At 38.5% G+C, this 15,558-nt stretch overlaps 1 protein-coding gene across 6 annotated transcripts in view; it reads right to left on the bottom strand.

Annotated features, from left to right (window-relative positions):
* Positions 1 to 15,558, bottom strand: part of COL14A1 (collagen type XIV alpha 1 chain) — a 127,120-nt gene that overhangs the window by 12,202 nt on the left and 99,360 nt on the right. For all 6 annotated transcript variants that reach the window (XM_040546969.1, XM_040546968.1, XM_040546973.1 and 3 more), the window contains exons 40-45: positions 15,058 to 15,111; positions 6,269 to 6,322; positions 3,245 to 3,316; positions 1,316 to 1,351; positions 825 to 891; positions 121 to 309 (exon numbers count right to left, since the gene is read on the bottom strand). In XM_040546969.1, coding sequence (XP_040402903.1) covers positions 121 to 309; positions 825 to 891; positions 1,316 to 1,351; positions 3,245 to 3,316; positions 6,269 to 6,322; positions 15,058 to 15,111 — 472 coding nt within the window. The remainder of the gene's footprint in view (positions 1 to 120; positions 310 to 824; positions 892 to 1,315; positions 1,352 to 3,244; positions 3,317 to 6,268; positions 6,323 to 15,057; positions 15,112 to 15,558) is intronic.

Here is a 15,558-nt window from a genome sequence, read left to right as displayed (position 1 = left end):
CAATCAGCTAGAGAGAAAAACTTTGTCCTCAGAAATCATTTATCTGGGAGACAAAAGCCACCACAATGTATCAGAAAAGAGAGAAAAAATATTTTTGTATATGTGAAGCACAAAGCCTACCTCTTTCTCCTGGTCTTCCTGGTTGCCCAGGAGTTCCTGGAAACCCTTGCATGCCTGGTGATCCTTGCTCACCCTGGGGCCCTGGAGCCCCTGGCCGACCTGGCTCCCCAGGAGGTCCTGCAATGGTTCGTGTTGAGACAGACTGGCTTGGAATCTGGTTCAGAATTGAGTTATATCTAGCCATATGACCTGTCAAGAGAAAAATGTCATCATTTTCAATTTGCAGTGGAGAATCTGGTTCAGTGAAATTTGAAAAGAGCACTGGCAGGCCCTCAAGGCTGTGGTCTGTCATGCTGGGGAACTTCAATAATGCGAAGTTGTGTGCTTGTTGATGGAGAAACAGTGGTTTAGGGAATATATAGAAAAGGCGAAGAACTATTGTGTAGAGTCTCATTTTCTTGCATTGATGTGGGTTTTTTTTGGTATTTTGTCTGTAAAATTTTAAAATTGTTACTGCAAAAGCTTCTGTATAATCTAATAACTTGGAGACAATTTGAGGTCTTTTTTAGGTATCTGATGGTAATGAGCTCTAGTTGGACACAAATTCAGCTGAACATAAATCTAGTTGGACCATAAATACTGACAGTCTAGCCTAAAATGGACAGATTCCATGGATGCTCTGAAAAGCATCATATTTATAAGCAATTGTGGCAGGAAGAGATGTATCCTAGAGATAGGAGCATATGAACTATCAGTATACTTACCCTGGATGAGTTGTTCACACACTTGACGAGCAACAGCACGCACCATTGCTTGGGACTGGAGATCACCCTGGATAACAAAAGCAGCAGTGTAATACTGTTTTACATCATTTCTGTCTTGAAAATGTTCAGTGCAATGAAAAACATTTATTATCCCTGTGAGATTATATGCTTGCAGATGAGAAAAAAGCCTAAGAAGTTTTGGGATTTCCCTGGTTGCCATTGGTGTTTTTAGCCAGGAAACAGAGGTCTGAGAAGATAACCCTAGTGAGAAATTTGCGAACATGCTTAATGCCACATATTTCTCACCTTCAAAATATTAATATAGCTATATATAAGGCAATGACTGGAACAGAAGAAAGTTTGCCTGATTGCACAGGAGAAAACTATTGTGCCTGTAAACACAGAGAACAATAAATCATTGCACAAAGCATTTTATAAAATACAAGGCCAGATCGGAAAAAATATGGCAGCTAACAAGTGAACATACTTACCCGCTCACCCCTTTCTCCCTTAGGTCCAGGAGCACCCTATGGAAAGATTCAATACAAAATTAATTCTTGTTTTGATCCATCTTAAAACTTTTAACCCCTAAATATTGTCTCCCTTGCAACATGAACAAAAACAAAGGTTTCAGGAAGCTATGTTAACAATAACGAATATACTTTTTCCATTTCAGTACTCATAAAAATGTTCACCTTTGTCAATTACATGGAGAATATATGACTTTCTCAGGGGTTTGTCACATACTGAATTCTCTTGTTTAAAATGGCAGCAAGGGTAGGCCACCAGGAGATATACTTCCATGGCTCAAATGGGTCTAACATTAGCATTGAATGTAAAGAAGAGAAGGCTGATGGGAGACAAAAATTGGTAGCATTTGCAGAAAATTTAGTATGACAGTCAAGGTAATACTGTAATGCTGGTAAGGACCATTATGCATTGGGACAAGATATATGGGGCAGTTATGACCTCACCAATGGAGGTTTTGGGGATAGGCTAAATATCTCTCAGGAGCTCCCGAAGCAAGGAAAGGTCTGCATGAAGAGTTAACCAGCTGACTGATACGTGCTTAAAACATAGTTTATCCTACTCAGGGCAGGGCGGGGGGGGAGGGAGATACGGACCTACAAAGACTGCAAGATTATTGTTAGACCTATTTTATATTGCTCTATTTTGGGGAAAGATAGTGATTGAAATTCAATTAGTTTTCACCTACCTAGCTGTTTTTGTGGAACTACTAGAGTTTAAACATTTGCAGTAAAGGTCTTACATGGCTCACAGGAATATCTACACTCTAGGAGATTTAGTTGAATTATCTGGAACATGTGTTTGGATATGAATTGAACAGGCAACATGTTATACATTGATAGTAATAAGTTCCATAGCTCATCAAATCTTACTAGATTTCATGATTGCACTTAGAAACTATGCAGAATTGGGCATGAGGTTATTACCTTTGCTTACACATTATTAGTCATTTCACTCCCACTTAACCAAATAAATATGCTTGCATTGGACTAGGTCTCCAAAGCAAACCAGATTTTGAAAAAATAAAATAAAATCTGTTTTACAAATCAAGTCAAAAGTATACACTGTCACATTCAGGCACCTTTAAAACTTAAAGAGAATATTCACTTTAATTTGTGGGGGGAAAAAAGAGCACAATTCATAATTAATCAAGTGATCAAATGCTAAAATGTAACTACAAAATATATCTGAACCGTTACAGAGAAAAAGAGGTCCACTGTAAATCTTCTAGCTTTGTCTTTTATGTAATTTATACACTCATTTTATAATTGGATTCCTTTCTTCTAGTTAAACTGTTTTACTTGATAATAAATGAAATACTATTTGAAAGAAAAACTTAGGTTCTTAATACAGATTTTAAGTGTAGAGGGTGTAATTCTGAATGAAATTGCTGGTCGAACTTCCTGCAGCTGAAATTTATAGTGCTATTATAGAAAAAGCCATGAACATTAGTCAATTGCCCTGAGATAAACACAAAGTAATCACTAAAGACAGTTTTTTATTCATACAATATTTTCACAGTTTGAAAGTCAGAATAAACTTATGGAAATACTCAGGTTAATTAAAGGGCATACTTTAACTTGTAAAGCAAAGGAATAAAATGAGAAAGCAATGACACAGTGACCTCAAATTCATATACCGTTATGTTTTTACTTCTGTGTTTTAACCTTTTCTTTTGACTTTCTCATACTTGTATTCCAAACAGTGTATGTAAGATCAACAAATAAATTATGTATGAAAAATGAACAAAGGCCGATATGACATTCTGATTAACTAGCTGCAAAAAGATCATAAGATATAAATCCTGAGAAGTTCTGAAAACAGTGAAGCCAGGATCAGAAACCAATCAATGCACAAGAGCAAATATATTCATATTAATTTATTTTACTCACAGGAGCTCCAACATCACCTTGTGGCCCCTGGCTTCCTGTAACACCTGGAACACCTGGAGCACCAGGTATGCCCTACAAGGAAGGGAGAAAGAAAATAATGGTGGTGGCAATTGACATCCATGAGGCCCGTTAAGAGAAATAACTGTGATGGAGAGAATGTCCACAGAGCAATATTCTTTCACTTAGAATTTAGGGACCATTTAGAGTTGCACTGTTAAGCACAGGTACGTATTGAAAGAAGAAAGTCACACATTTTGTGGCAAAGTGTGATCCTTTACAAAATCCTAATGGCCAGTGACTCAACTAAGAGGAAACTGAAGCAGACCATTTTTCTTTTTTTATACATTACTGAAATTGAAATAAATAAAAATTATCCTCACCAAAAAAAAAACAAAGGTTAAAAGTTCCATTTCTGAATTTCAGAAAAATTATTAAAGCTGCTTGCTGACCTCTACCTCCTTGGCTCCTGAGGAGCCAAATATTAGGAACCAAATTTAGGCATACAGTTCTATTTATTCTATGCAATTAGCAACACGTGTCATTAATGGAATGACACAGAAAAGATTTGGAAAGTATGTTAAAGCTGTAAAACATTTTTAAAAAGCACTAAGTATTAATTTAATTTATGTAATGCCAGAAATTAGTATAATTTAACTGCAGCAGAAAAAAACTTTATCGACTGCTCCTTACCAAAATCATGGACATGGAAAATTTTTTAGTCCTGTCCTGATAGCAATCAAGGTAATTGCTGAGGAGAAGCAGCAGTGATCTAATCCAGCCTGTTGTTCAGACAGAGGTCTAGTGTGGAAGTGAAGACAACAAAAGCAGGGAAGACAGGGAGTATGCAACTCTACAACAGTGCCGAATTTGATCTTGAGCAGGTTCTTTTATACCTTCTCCACACAAAAGGAGAAATGCTACAAATGGTCTTTCTGTGGTCACAGAATCATAAATGAGTCCTGAATTGCTAGTGTTTTTGATTAATTTATATATGTGCCACAGAAATTTCACAGGCTGTCAAGCTGCTCAGTACCACATAACCTGTTCTTACCATCTGTTTCTAGACAAACAGGGAGAAATCTTATACAATAGAATTTTCTCATTTCTAATACTTCTTAATATTTAATACAACATTTCAATAAATTCCATCAGGTACTGTGAAGTACTACTAAACAATGGTTTCCATTCAGAGCTCAAAAAATAAGTGAGTCTTTTACAATTATTGAACTGATTTCTTCTGTTATTTTTTAATTTGGGAGCTTATTACTACTTCTGTTTATTAGTTCAGTATTCAGAAGAAAGAGAGCAAAAATCAGGAGACTGTCCATGGGATTTTACTTTTTTAATATCTATTTATTGCAATCAGTACAAACTGTTATGTTTCCTGATCTGGCCAACTGTAGCAAAACAACTTAATACTTCCAAGTTGTAGTGTATACTGTTTGTATGATAAAATCCTTTAAAATGGTAAAACACAAACACAGGTGATTTTTCCACATTAACAACAAAATTCCAGGTCTGGATTTTGACACCCTTATCCAGATGATCTTGGACTTCATTTGATCTCCTTGAAAAGAAGGGGACTGTACTCAGAGTCAGCACAAATTTGGGTGTTGGTTTTTCATATGCCATACCACAAATAAAATAGGTTATGCTTCAATATATCTGTACTACTCCACATCTTCCTGGTATATTTGAATTGTTCCTGACCAACAGATTACCATGGACTGGGCAACCCAACAATTGTTGGGTTGACAGATAATTTCCCTTCAGATTACAGGAGGATAATACAGAAACCTTCTCCCTTGACTCAGTTGAATATGAGCTAAGTAAACAGCATGAGGATGGAGTGAGAAAGGTATTTCCAGGGAGCCAACATGGTAGGTACATCTCCTAGACACAGAAAGTTCTGCCAATCGAAGACCGAAGATGGTGGGAGAGAGCACTAAGGAGTACATGTTACAGGAAAAAGAGCACCAAGAGCACAGCCCTGAGAAAAGTACTTGCAAAAAATTGACTTGTGTTGCATGCTTTCTTAAACAGGAATGGATTGCTGAAACATGTCTAGTCCTGTGACACTACTGCTGTGTTCAGGGGGATGCACAGCTAGCCAGTGAGGGAAGTGACTGTCTCGCTTTACCCTGCACTGGTGCAGCCTCACCTCAAGTGCTGTGTGCAGTTTGGGGTTCCACAATGTAAGAAAGACATAAAACTAGTAGATTGTCCAAACAATTAAGAGCGTGGTTGGGCACTGGAACAGGCTCCATAGGGAAGTGGTCATGGCAGCAAGCTTGCCAGAGGTCAAGAAGCATTTGGCCAATGTTTTCAGAAATAGGGTTTGATTTGTAGGTAGTCCTGTGTGGAGCCAGGAGTTGGATTCCATGATCCTTGTGGGAACCTTCCAACTTGGGGTGTTCTATGATTCTTTACGATTTTATGCATGGAGAATACTCAACACCATCAGCAGTTTTACCTAAGTTAAATCTGTCAAAAAGATATTAACCTTACCTAACCAGCTCAGCTGAGAAGGATGAGACTGATTCTGGAGACAACATATATCTTGCTTGGAAGGCAGAATGTGACTTCTGCTGTCTTTCTCGATTACTCTGTGAGAACATTTGAATACCTGCACACACCTCCAGCCACAGCAAATCTGAGCAATTCACTTCAACTAGCAATCCTAACTGGAATTTCTTACAAAAAGAATTCTTGCCCTAAATGTTAACAGCACTAATTTCCCTTATATAGTGCCATTATTTAGCTCAAGAACAAACTACCAATCTATTGGTGGAACAACTCTCCCTCCTTCCCATGGGAGACATTTTTTCTTGAGCTGAGTGAGAATGGAAAGCAATGACACTGGACAAGAAGCTCTCTGCCAGCCCTGTGAGTCATGAGAATTTTAGCTTCCAAGGAGAACCCTTGGCCTTGGCCTATCCACTGATGCCCAGATAACAGAGTGACCTATAATCCCCCAAAGTCCTGCTTACTTTTACAGTAACAAATTCCATGGGCAATACTCACCACTGGGCCAGGAGGTCCTTGTGGGCCTGTGGGTCCATCTTTGCCAGGAAGGCCCTAGGAAAGAAAAAATGTATATAATATTATCAGCTTTTTATAAATAATTTGTTAATCTGTTCCATTTCATCTAGAAGGATATCTCTTTTTCTGTTCTTTTTCTTAAATTAAGAACTGGTGGTAGTGTTTTTTCAGAAGAAAATTCTCTTACTTGCCCTCGGGAGGGTTTGTTTCTGGAAAGGAGCTATAATGTAGCCAATACTTTAAAAAATCCAGCTATAGTCTCACTGTATTTTTAAAGTAAGAAGTAGTAATACAAAACCCTTTGTAATGTCACTTTTCACCTCTGGGTGAATTTCTCTTATAATGCTGCCGTAATGTGGTAGATGAGAGGGTACACCGGCAAACTTCTCTCCGACAAGATGGATCCTGTTCTCACTGGTTGCAACTGTTCATAGTCCCATGGATTAAGTGCTGAAAGATGATAACTGCGAGTATATCTCTCTCCCCAGCAATACTGTACACATGTACTAGCTATCACAGAGGTCCTGACTCAGGAAGCAGCATAATGAGAATTCGATAGGAACACTCATGTGGTTTACATTACGAACATGCTTCAGAGCTTCCAGAAATGAGAGCCAGAAACTAAAGATAACTTGGAGACTGGAAAGCAAGCAAATCAGAGAAGAAAGACTGACCAGATGTAGAAGAAAATACACTATCAGTAAAGTATTCTTGCAAATTAACCAAAGTACACGCTTTGTGTCCACATGCTATAAAGCATAGGTTTCTGAGCAGCCTACTGATAAGTTAATTACTTAATTACGATACAAACTAAAAAGGAGAAATATGACCTTATTACTGGCTCAAGACCAGAATCTGGACGTATGAGTAGAAGGAAAATGAGGCTTTGAAAGTGTTTGTGCTCACACACAGAGTAAAGAACATTCTAGTTCTCAGTATCCTGTAGAGCTTCAGGGGAAAAAAAAATAGTTCCTTTTTTGTTTTATACTTTTCTTCTGAAATTATTCTTCTTACACTTTTTTAGTAATTAATATAGAATTAATATAGCATGGACTAGTATTAGAATGCTTCATGTAATTTGGAAAGTGTGAATCAAATCTGCTTTCATGTGGCATAAAAAAATGGTTTGAGAATATTATCTCTCATGTACCTCAAAAGGATTGTTTTAAATTCCACCAGAATGGTGTTTCAATGGTAAAATAAGCCATGTAATCAATTCATGTTATGTCACCTATGCATCCTTTGGCTTGATAAGGAAATACTTTCCTATTTCATAGCATGGCCAGATGATTCCTGAAGCTTCAAGGTACAAAGCAGGTCCCCCATAATAATAAGAACAAAAGCAAACGTAATACCACAGTGGCACTGAAATAAAGATACTGTATCACAGCAGTTTTAAGACATATACAGAGAAAAGCTGCAAGCCCAGCTCAATTCAAATAAATTTCCACAGTAAGAAAAGTATGTTCAGACTTCAAAATTGGTATTTCTAGAGGAAACCAAGAATGGCATAAGGAATTTTGAAGTGCATTACAAACGATGAAATAGGTTTTCAGACACTCTCAGGAAGAAGCATTTTGTTGAAAAAATTCAATGACAGGTGTCAGCAATTTTATAGTAACATTGAAGCCCCTATATGATAATACAAAATAGACTATCAACGCATTTTCGTAATCTGTATGACCTTCAAGAAAATTGATACCTTCACATTTACATGTATATTTCATTTTCAGGGCAAAGCTTTTAAATCTCCATTTATTTTTGATCAGTCCTAATGCAGGATGAAAATTGGTTGGACCCCCTTTAAGTGCTTAATTTTCCTAGTGGAGAAGGAAATGGAAAGCCTTCCATTGACTACTAAGATCTAGCATAAAAATAACACTGTACATCCACCCCTTCTCCCATCCAAGTTAAAGAGTAGAGCTAACAGTCTAACCACAAATATAACATTTTCTTTTAATATAATTCACAATTTCTTTCTTCTAAGCATTGTTCTTACTTTTGGCTGCTCAGGAATCATCTTCCATCTACTCTCCTAGGACTCATTTCTCTTGGCACTGTGTCTGTATTTCTTGGCCACATAAAATCACCTCCTACTGTACTTGTTAATCGTGAAATTGGCTATTTATAAATTAAGTCAAAGAGAGGTTTGATTCACAGGAGAGGATGGCGATATCTGTTTAGTCAGGTTAAAGACTAAACATCTTTCTTTGTGCTGCTCTGATGTTACTCAGATCACCTGATGGCCAGAAATGATCTGATACTCATTCTCAACTTGTGAGCAGTGAGCAGAGGAGATTAGAAGGTAACAGGAAACTGGCAGAAAGACTGTGAATGTATTTCTTCTGGCTCTTTCTCCCATTAGTTTTGGTCTGTGTAATGCAGAGGAAAATACAGTACTCTGAGAATTCGCAAGCTGTACTCAGAGCGCTGAAGCCTTAAAGATGTTATTTGCTCTTCCATTTGCTGAAATTTCTTCTTTGCTTAACTATCTCCAGAATGCCTGGAGGGATTGCACAGCATGACAGCACTTTATCTCTGATGGGGTCATAGCCAGGGTAGGAATGACTGTGTACAAAGACACCAATGGGCCACTGCATGACCAAGAGCAGGATGGGACAGATTTAGATGTGTGACCTCAAATGTAGGGCAGTTTAGACTCAAGATGAGTATTATTTTGCAAGGTCAACTTAAACTGGAGCATATTTTGCTAAGAGCATGAAAAACAGTTATGGAGAAACAATGTAGCTACAATGATTTATTTTATTTTATTTTATTTTATTTTATTTTATTTTATTTTATTAGGGATGTTATTATTTGCTGGAATACAAATGGCATCAAAAAATATAGGCACCACCGAAATCCGTATAAAATCTCAACCCTGCTGAAGACAGTGAAGACTGCCACTGACTTCACTAGAAACTCTTCAGCTTTTGGTAGCTCAAACTTTGTGGAGAAGTGATTGTTCAAGTAGGACTAGACACTGGCAAAACCTCAACTGAAGCTACTGAGTTCAGGCTTGAAGGACTTCCACATACATCTTTTGAACATGTCTAAAAAAAACAACCGCAAGCTGGGACCCATGACAGCCTCACCTTTCTTTTCATCTTTTTCTGATGAAAAATTCTAAAAGTAATGCTCCTCCTCTCAAAACAAACCCCCGTGACCATCAGAGAAATATTACTAAACACTTTCAGTGTATTAATCTGAGGTGTAGCTCCCAAAAGATTTTGAAGCAATATGAGCTATTTTTAATTAAAGCTAACTCAGAAAAAGAGCAGAAATGTGGCTTTTTGGAAGCTTTGCTTAGAACACAGACCTTTTATTTAATCACAAAAGACTAGTTCTGTCTCAGCACACAATAATAATGTTGACTGAGCATTTCCTCTCTTCCCTGTGAAACTACCAGTGCCATCTGTGAGCTGATAGTCTGAAATCAATTCCTTATTAATTCTTCATAATTTAAAACATATTTCTTGAATATTTTTGTTAATTACTCATGTTTTAACTCCAGTGTTTTCTGTGTGCTACTAAAATTAAAATCGTGAAGACAAGATTCCTTTCCTTCTGTATCTGCATCCCTCTGACTATGCTTTTGCTTATAAATTAAACAGATCCCTAGAGCAAAAGACGTGGCACAGCTCCTATTGACATGCACAGCTGCACTTCTGCGCCTTCCTGGAAAAGAATCTGTGGTTCCTAGGGGACAACGGATTGAATGTGAGTCACCAGCATGCCCCTGTGACAAAGACGACCAACCACATTTTGGCTGCAGGAGCGCAGCCAGCAGCAGGTTCAGCAGCAGGTTCAGCAGAGCTATCCTTCCCCTCTCTTCAGCACATTTAAGACTACCTCTGGAGTGCTGTGTACAGTTTTGGTCTTTCCAGTACAAGAAAGATCAACGTACTGGAGAATGTCCAACAGAGGGCCACCAAACTGGCCTGGGGCTGGAGCACAGGGCATATGAAGACAGGCTGAAAGAATGGAGTTTGCTCAGATTGGAGGAGATAGAACTAAGGGGCAACCTTATTGCTGTTTAAACTACCTGATCAAAGGAAAAAGAGATGTGACCAGCCTCTTCTTAGAGGTGCACAATGACACGACAAGAGACAGCAGGCACAAGCTGAAACGGGAAGTTATGATTAGATGTTAAGAAAATAATGCCACTACAAAGGTGATCAAATACTGACACAGGTTGCCCATGGAGGTTATGGAATCTTCATCCTTAGAGGTATTCAAGATAAAACTTAACATGGGCCTGAACAGCCTGATCTGAGCAGACCTGTGTGAGTGCAGTGTTGAACTAGATGATTTCTGAAGGTCCCTTCCAACCTTAATTCGGTGATTCTCTAAATGCTGCTTAATCCATGTTGATACAAACTGTTGACTGGAAATGGGTTTTGATCTCTGTATTGGGTTCAGTGCTGTTTAACTTCTTCATTAACAATGTGAACGATGGGGCAGAGTGCACTCCCAGGAAATTCACGGATGTAACGAAACTGGGGTAAGTGGCTGACTCACCAGAGTGCCATGCAGCCATCCAGAGGGACCCTGACAGACTGGAGAGGTGGGCTGACAAAAATCTTACCAAGTTCAACAAGGAGGAGTGCAGAGCCCTGCACCTGGGGAGGAACAACTCCAGGTACCAGTACATGCTGGGGGCCACCCAGCTGGAAGGAAGCTTTGCAGAAAAGGGCCTAGGAGTCCTGGTGGACACCAAGCTGAACATGAGCCAGTCGTGTGCCCTTGCCACTAAGAATGCTAGCAGTATCCTTGGCTATATCAGGCAAAGTATTGCCAGCAGGTCAAGAGGGATGATCCTTCCCCTCTACTCAGCATTGGTGAGGCTGCACCTGGAGTGCTGTGTCCAGTTCTGGGGGTCCCAGTCCAAGAGAGACAGGGACACACTGGAAAGAGTCCAACGGAGGGCTACCAAGATGGTCAAAGGACTGGAGCATCTCTCCCATGAGGAGAGGCTGAGAGAGCTGGGACTGTTCAGCTTGGAGGAGAGGAGGCTCAGGGGGCATCTCATCAATGTGTATAAAGACCTAAAGGCAGTGTGCAAAGAAGACAGAGCCAGGCTTGTTTTGGTGGTGCCCAGCGCCAGAACAAGAAGCCCTGTGTACAAACCTGAAAATGAGAGGTCCCATTTGAACATCAGGATGCACTTCTTTACTGTTTAGGTGACTGAGCACTAGCACAGGTTGCCCAGAGAGGTGGTGGAGTCACCTTCCTTGGAGACCTCAAAAGCTGCCTGGACATGCTTCTGGGCACCCTGCTCTGGGTGTCCCTGCTGGAGCAGGGGTTGGACCAGATGGCCTCCAGAGGGCCCTTCCAACCTCAACCATTCTCTGATTCTATCATTAGGTTTCTCTTGCTGCAGCTGTGTAGATCTGTCCTCTCTAGTGGCCTGCATTTTACAAGAAAGAACAGGGATTGCAGTTGTGACCTAACTTTGGATAGTAGCCATGGAGATATGGGAAAGGGAAGACTTTTCCCCTCTCTACCTACACATATAAACAAAGGTCAGTCTCAGTCTGCTTCCAAACTTTCTACTCTTGGCTGAAAAAGATGAACCAAATGCACAAGAGAGTCTAATTACAGCCTACATACTCACCAGGAGCATGACATCAGTTTGGATTCTCTAGCATGTGCAATTCAAGCTGTATCTTTCAACAGGATATCCTTGAGAGAGTTGGTAGAGAAACACAATCTGTTCTCTGTAGTAAAACCGCTCTATATCGCCTGCTACAAATACGGTACAGTAAGAGAGGACACCAAACAACCACACCCCAGCTATAAAATGAAAAGAAAACATTTTCTACTTTATAAAATCTTTTATGACACTCTTTTATAACTGGGATCTGATGAGAGGGTAGGAGAATGTTCCTAGTACAGATTCTGAAATGTAGATTGAAACCAGTGGCCAGACAGGTTTAAAAATATTATCAGGGATAGTCAGAAAGTTTGCTTTGTTATCAGAAAATACATTTCTTCCTCTGATTCAACTTTCACACTGTATTATTGTTACATAACCCTTTTTTTCATAGGGAGGGTGTTTCATTATGAAAACAATCTTTGTATGAATTCACACAACTGACAGGGGAGATGCTGTAGTTTTTCAATGAGCTATTAAAATCCATGAAAAGCAAAATAAAATGGGGATTAAAAAGCAGAAAGAAGTTTTCTAGATTAATGGCTGAATTAAATTGCTAAGAGGAAGAAAAAAGATCTTTTCTTAACTGATTTCAACAGTAAAATTGAATTGATGAATGCTAGAAATCAAAACAAAAAGAAGAAAAAAGAATTGTAAAAGTGAACTGATCCCAAGTACCAGAAAGTGGAGGAAAAAATGCTCGATTCCAGGACTTCTTGAGTCTAATATCACATTATCCCGTTTAGTGAAGCTCTCAGAGATCTCCCAATAAATATCAGTCCCATGCTTATCTCCCATTAAAACTGGTGTGTTTTAGCCATCTGTTTAAGTGCTTTACGGCACTGGCTCCATACTATAAGTAAAATATTTCAGCGAATAACAAATACTAACAAGGAAACGATGGCTAAGCTTAGAATAAGAAGAAAATCTCAGTTCTGGTAGTAAAATAGCTGCAAAACAGTTTGGCACCTTGGCAAACAGGTGGAAGCCCAACAAAGGAAACATAAAAAAAGGCAATTTACTTCTAAGGAATTTTCCAGTTCCCCTTTGCTGCTGCTGCAGTTACGTCTTTCATAATTATGCCTTTCTCCAGTGCTTGGCCTTCAAAGAGACTGCGGTGAAATCATTGGTTTGAATCTTCACCCATTAAAAGCAATTTTATGTTGTCATAACTTCATGGGAATTAAATGAGTTAAAACACCATAAAATTAGTTTAACATCATTGTTTGTTGCCATAGAAATAATTGCTGCTGGACAATATTGCATAAGGGTCACACAGAGACATTAATAGGCTAACAGACCTCATTCTATGAGATCTAGGCTGTTTATCCAGTTCCTTTGATTAATACCAGAAGAAAGTGAACACATGAACCAAGCACTATTACATTATGTGTAAAAACTGGCAATTTCTTTAATTGCTCTGCCTCATTATAGACTACACTGGGGTCTTCTATAAAATAAGCTCCACATGCCCTTTCCAGGTTGTATCAAAAGCCTTTGCTGCACTAGTCTTCCCCCCAGCTTTTCTGAGAAATATCATCTCTCTGCGTCAACCTGTTGAGTTCCACGTGTAGGAGAACCAGACCGTTTCTGAGCTGCTGGCTAACACAAAGACATGGAGGCTGAGTGCCTCCACTGCTAAAGACAATAAATAAAATAAAAATTCTGGGTACTCTTCGCCCTGAATTGCAGAATGCCTTGTTTCACTAGTGATCAGAAATGCAGAAAGAGGAAGCACATATAACTCACATATACAGTTTCTACAACCAAACCACTTCAGCATGGCTACAGTCAAGATTAGACAAGCATGGTGGCAAAAAATCCAAATGTCCATCAGGCTCTGGGTCTTTATTAAACTGAGGATGAACAGGTGACACCAAGCTTGGGGAATTTAGGGGGAAAAATACAATACAGTCAAAGAGAAGAGACTGAAAACATGCAAAAAATGAGCTTCTATATAGAAAGCGTTACAGTTTTATAAAGTAGAAAGAATAATATATTTACCTTCATATTTCACTACAAGTTAATTGAAAATTAGAAGGCAATTCGTTTGATTAAAATGCTCATCTGATGATAATGCTATGTAAATCTTTATCATAAAAATTACTTTCTTTTCTTTATTTTAGAAAAAAGCATTCATTCATTGCCTAAATTCTATGGTAACTTCAGTGGAGTAACTTGCATGCTTAAAGCATGTGCTTAAATTCACAATAGTAGAAGTATTTAAGCATACGTTTAAACTTATAGTAGTGAGCTCAAATCATATCACTATAGAGATATTTTTTTTAGAACAAGTCCACAGGATAATGCCAGAAATCTAAGGAAGGTCCAGTTTTCTCAGAAATTAAAGTTACATCAAAATATCCCCAAAAAAGAATCATACACATGCAAATCTTGTTGAAGGGAAGCTGAAAAGTCATATTTAATAGAGAACTTCTGCTGTATACAGTAACAATGCTATCGTACTGTGACACCAATCACCTGCTAGCACCTGGCTAACAGTGAAATGAAAGGCCTTCCAAGGAGAAAGGTTTAACTGCACACTTGAATATGAAGATCTATTTTTTTTGCTCATTTCTACACAGGCTATATGTATCTTCATCTACCAGAAGCAGAATTAGGTTGACAATTTCCATATTGTCATTCAAATTTTCTTTACTTCGGTAGTTTCTACAGGTGTTGCTTTACATTCAGTATTAAATTCCCTTGCAATCATCTTTATTATTCATTAATTAGCTAGAAAGCAAATTTAGATCATTGCACTACATTGCATGCTAATTATGCAACATTTTCCCACCACCTAATTTTAAACGTGTAAGCAAATGAACGAATTGGCAGCACTGGGCGCAAGTGACATCTATTCCTATGAAGTATGTTAAATACAAATACAGTGCATGGTTCCCCATTACTCATCTAGTATTTCTCAACCTTGATTTAGTAGAAAGAAACTCCACCCTATCTCTGCCTTTTCTGATGACTGGCACAGAGTTATAGGTCTCCAGATACAACAGAATTTATGTGACATAAACCGTAATAAATCAGCCCCACTGGGAAACATATTCATTATGGAATGGAAACTCTTAAAACAAATGCAAAATTGTTCATTTTACCTTACCCTTTGACCTTGAGCTCCATCTCTTCCAGGTGAACCTGAGGCTCCTGGGACACCCTAAGCATTATAAAGGGAGGGCAAATGATGAGATCAACTTAGCAGAATACAACAAAATCACTTTCCAATGAAACTGTATGGCATGTTCTTGGATAAATGGGAGGAACTAGGGAGTCTGATAATGGGTGGGGCAATAGAGGAGATTTAGTAAAGAAGGTATTTCTGTGAAATGAGAGATGGTTAAACACACATTATTAAAAAACACAGGCTTCACATTCCCTAGTACAATCCTCTGTTAATAACATTGACAATTTAGTCACATCAGGCTTCCTGTGCCACTAAGTTGTAAAGAAATCTACATCATCGCAGTGCTTTGTCAATATAACTTCACTGCAGGAATCAGTGTCTTAACCCAAAAATGGAACTGCTATTTTTCTCTCTTTTTTTTCTAAAATGGAGTCTGCTACCATATTGTTTGAAATCAGTGCAGCAATATCAAAGGGGAAA

Source organism: Cygnus olor, chromosome 2, assembly GCF_009769625.2.
Source record: "Cygnus olor isolate bCygOlo1 chromosome 2, bCygOlo1.pri.v2, whole genome shotgun sequence".
Lineage (NCBI taxonomy): Eukaryota > Metazoa > Chordata > Aves > Anseriformes > Anatidae > Cygnus > Cygnus olor.
This window is presented reverse-complemented; position numbering and strand designations above follow the sequence as displayed.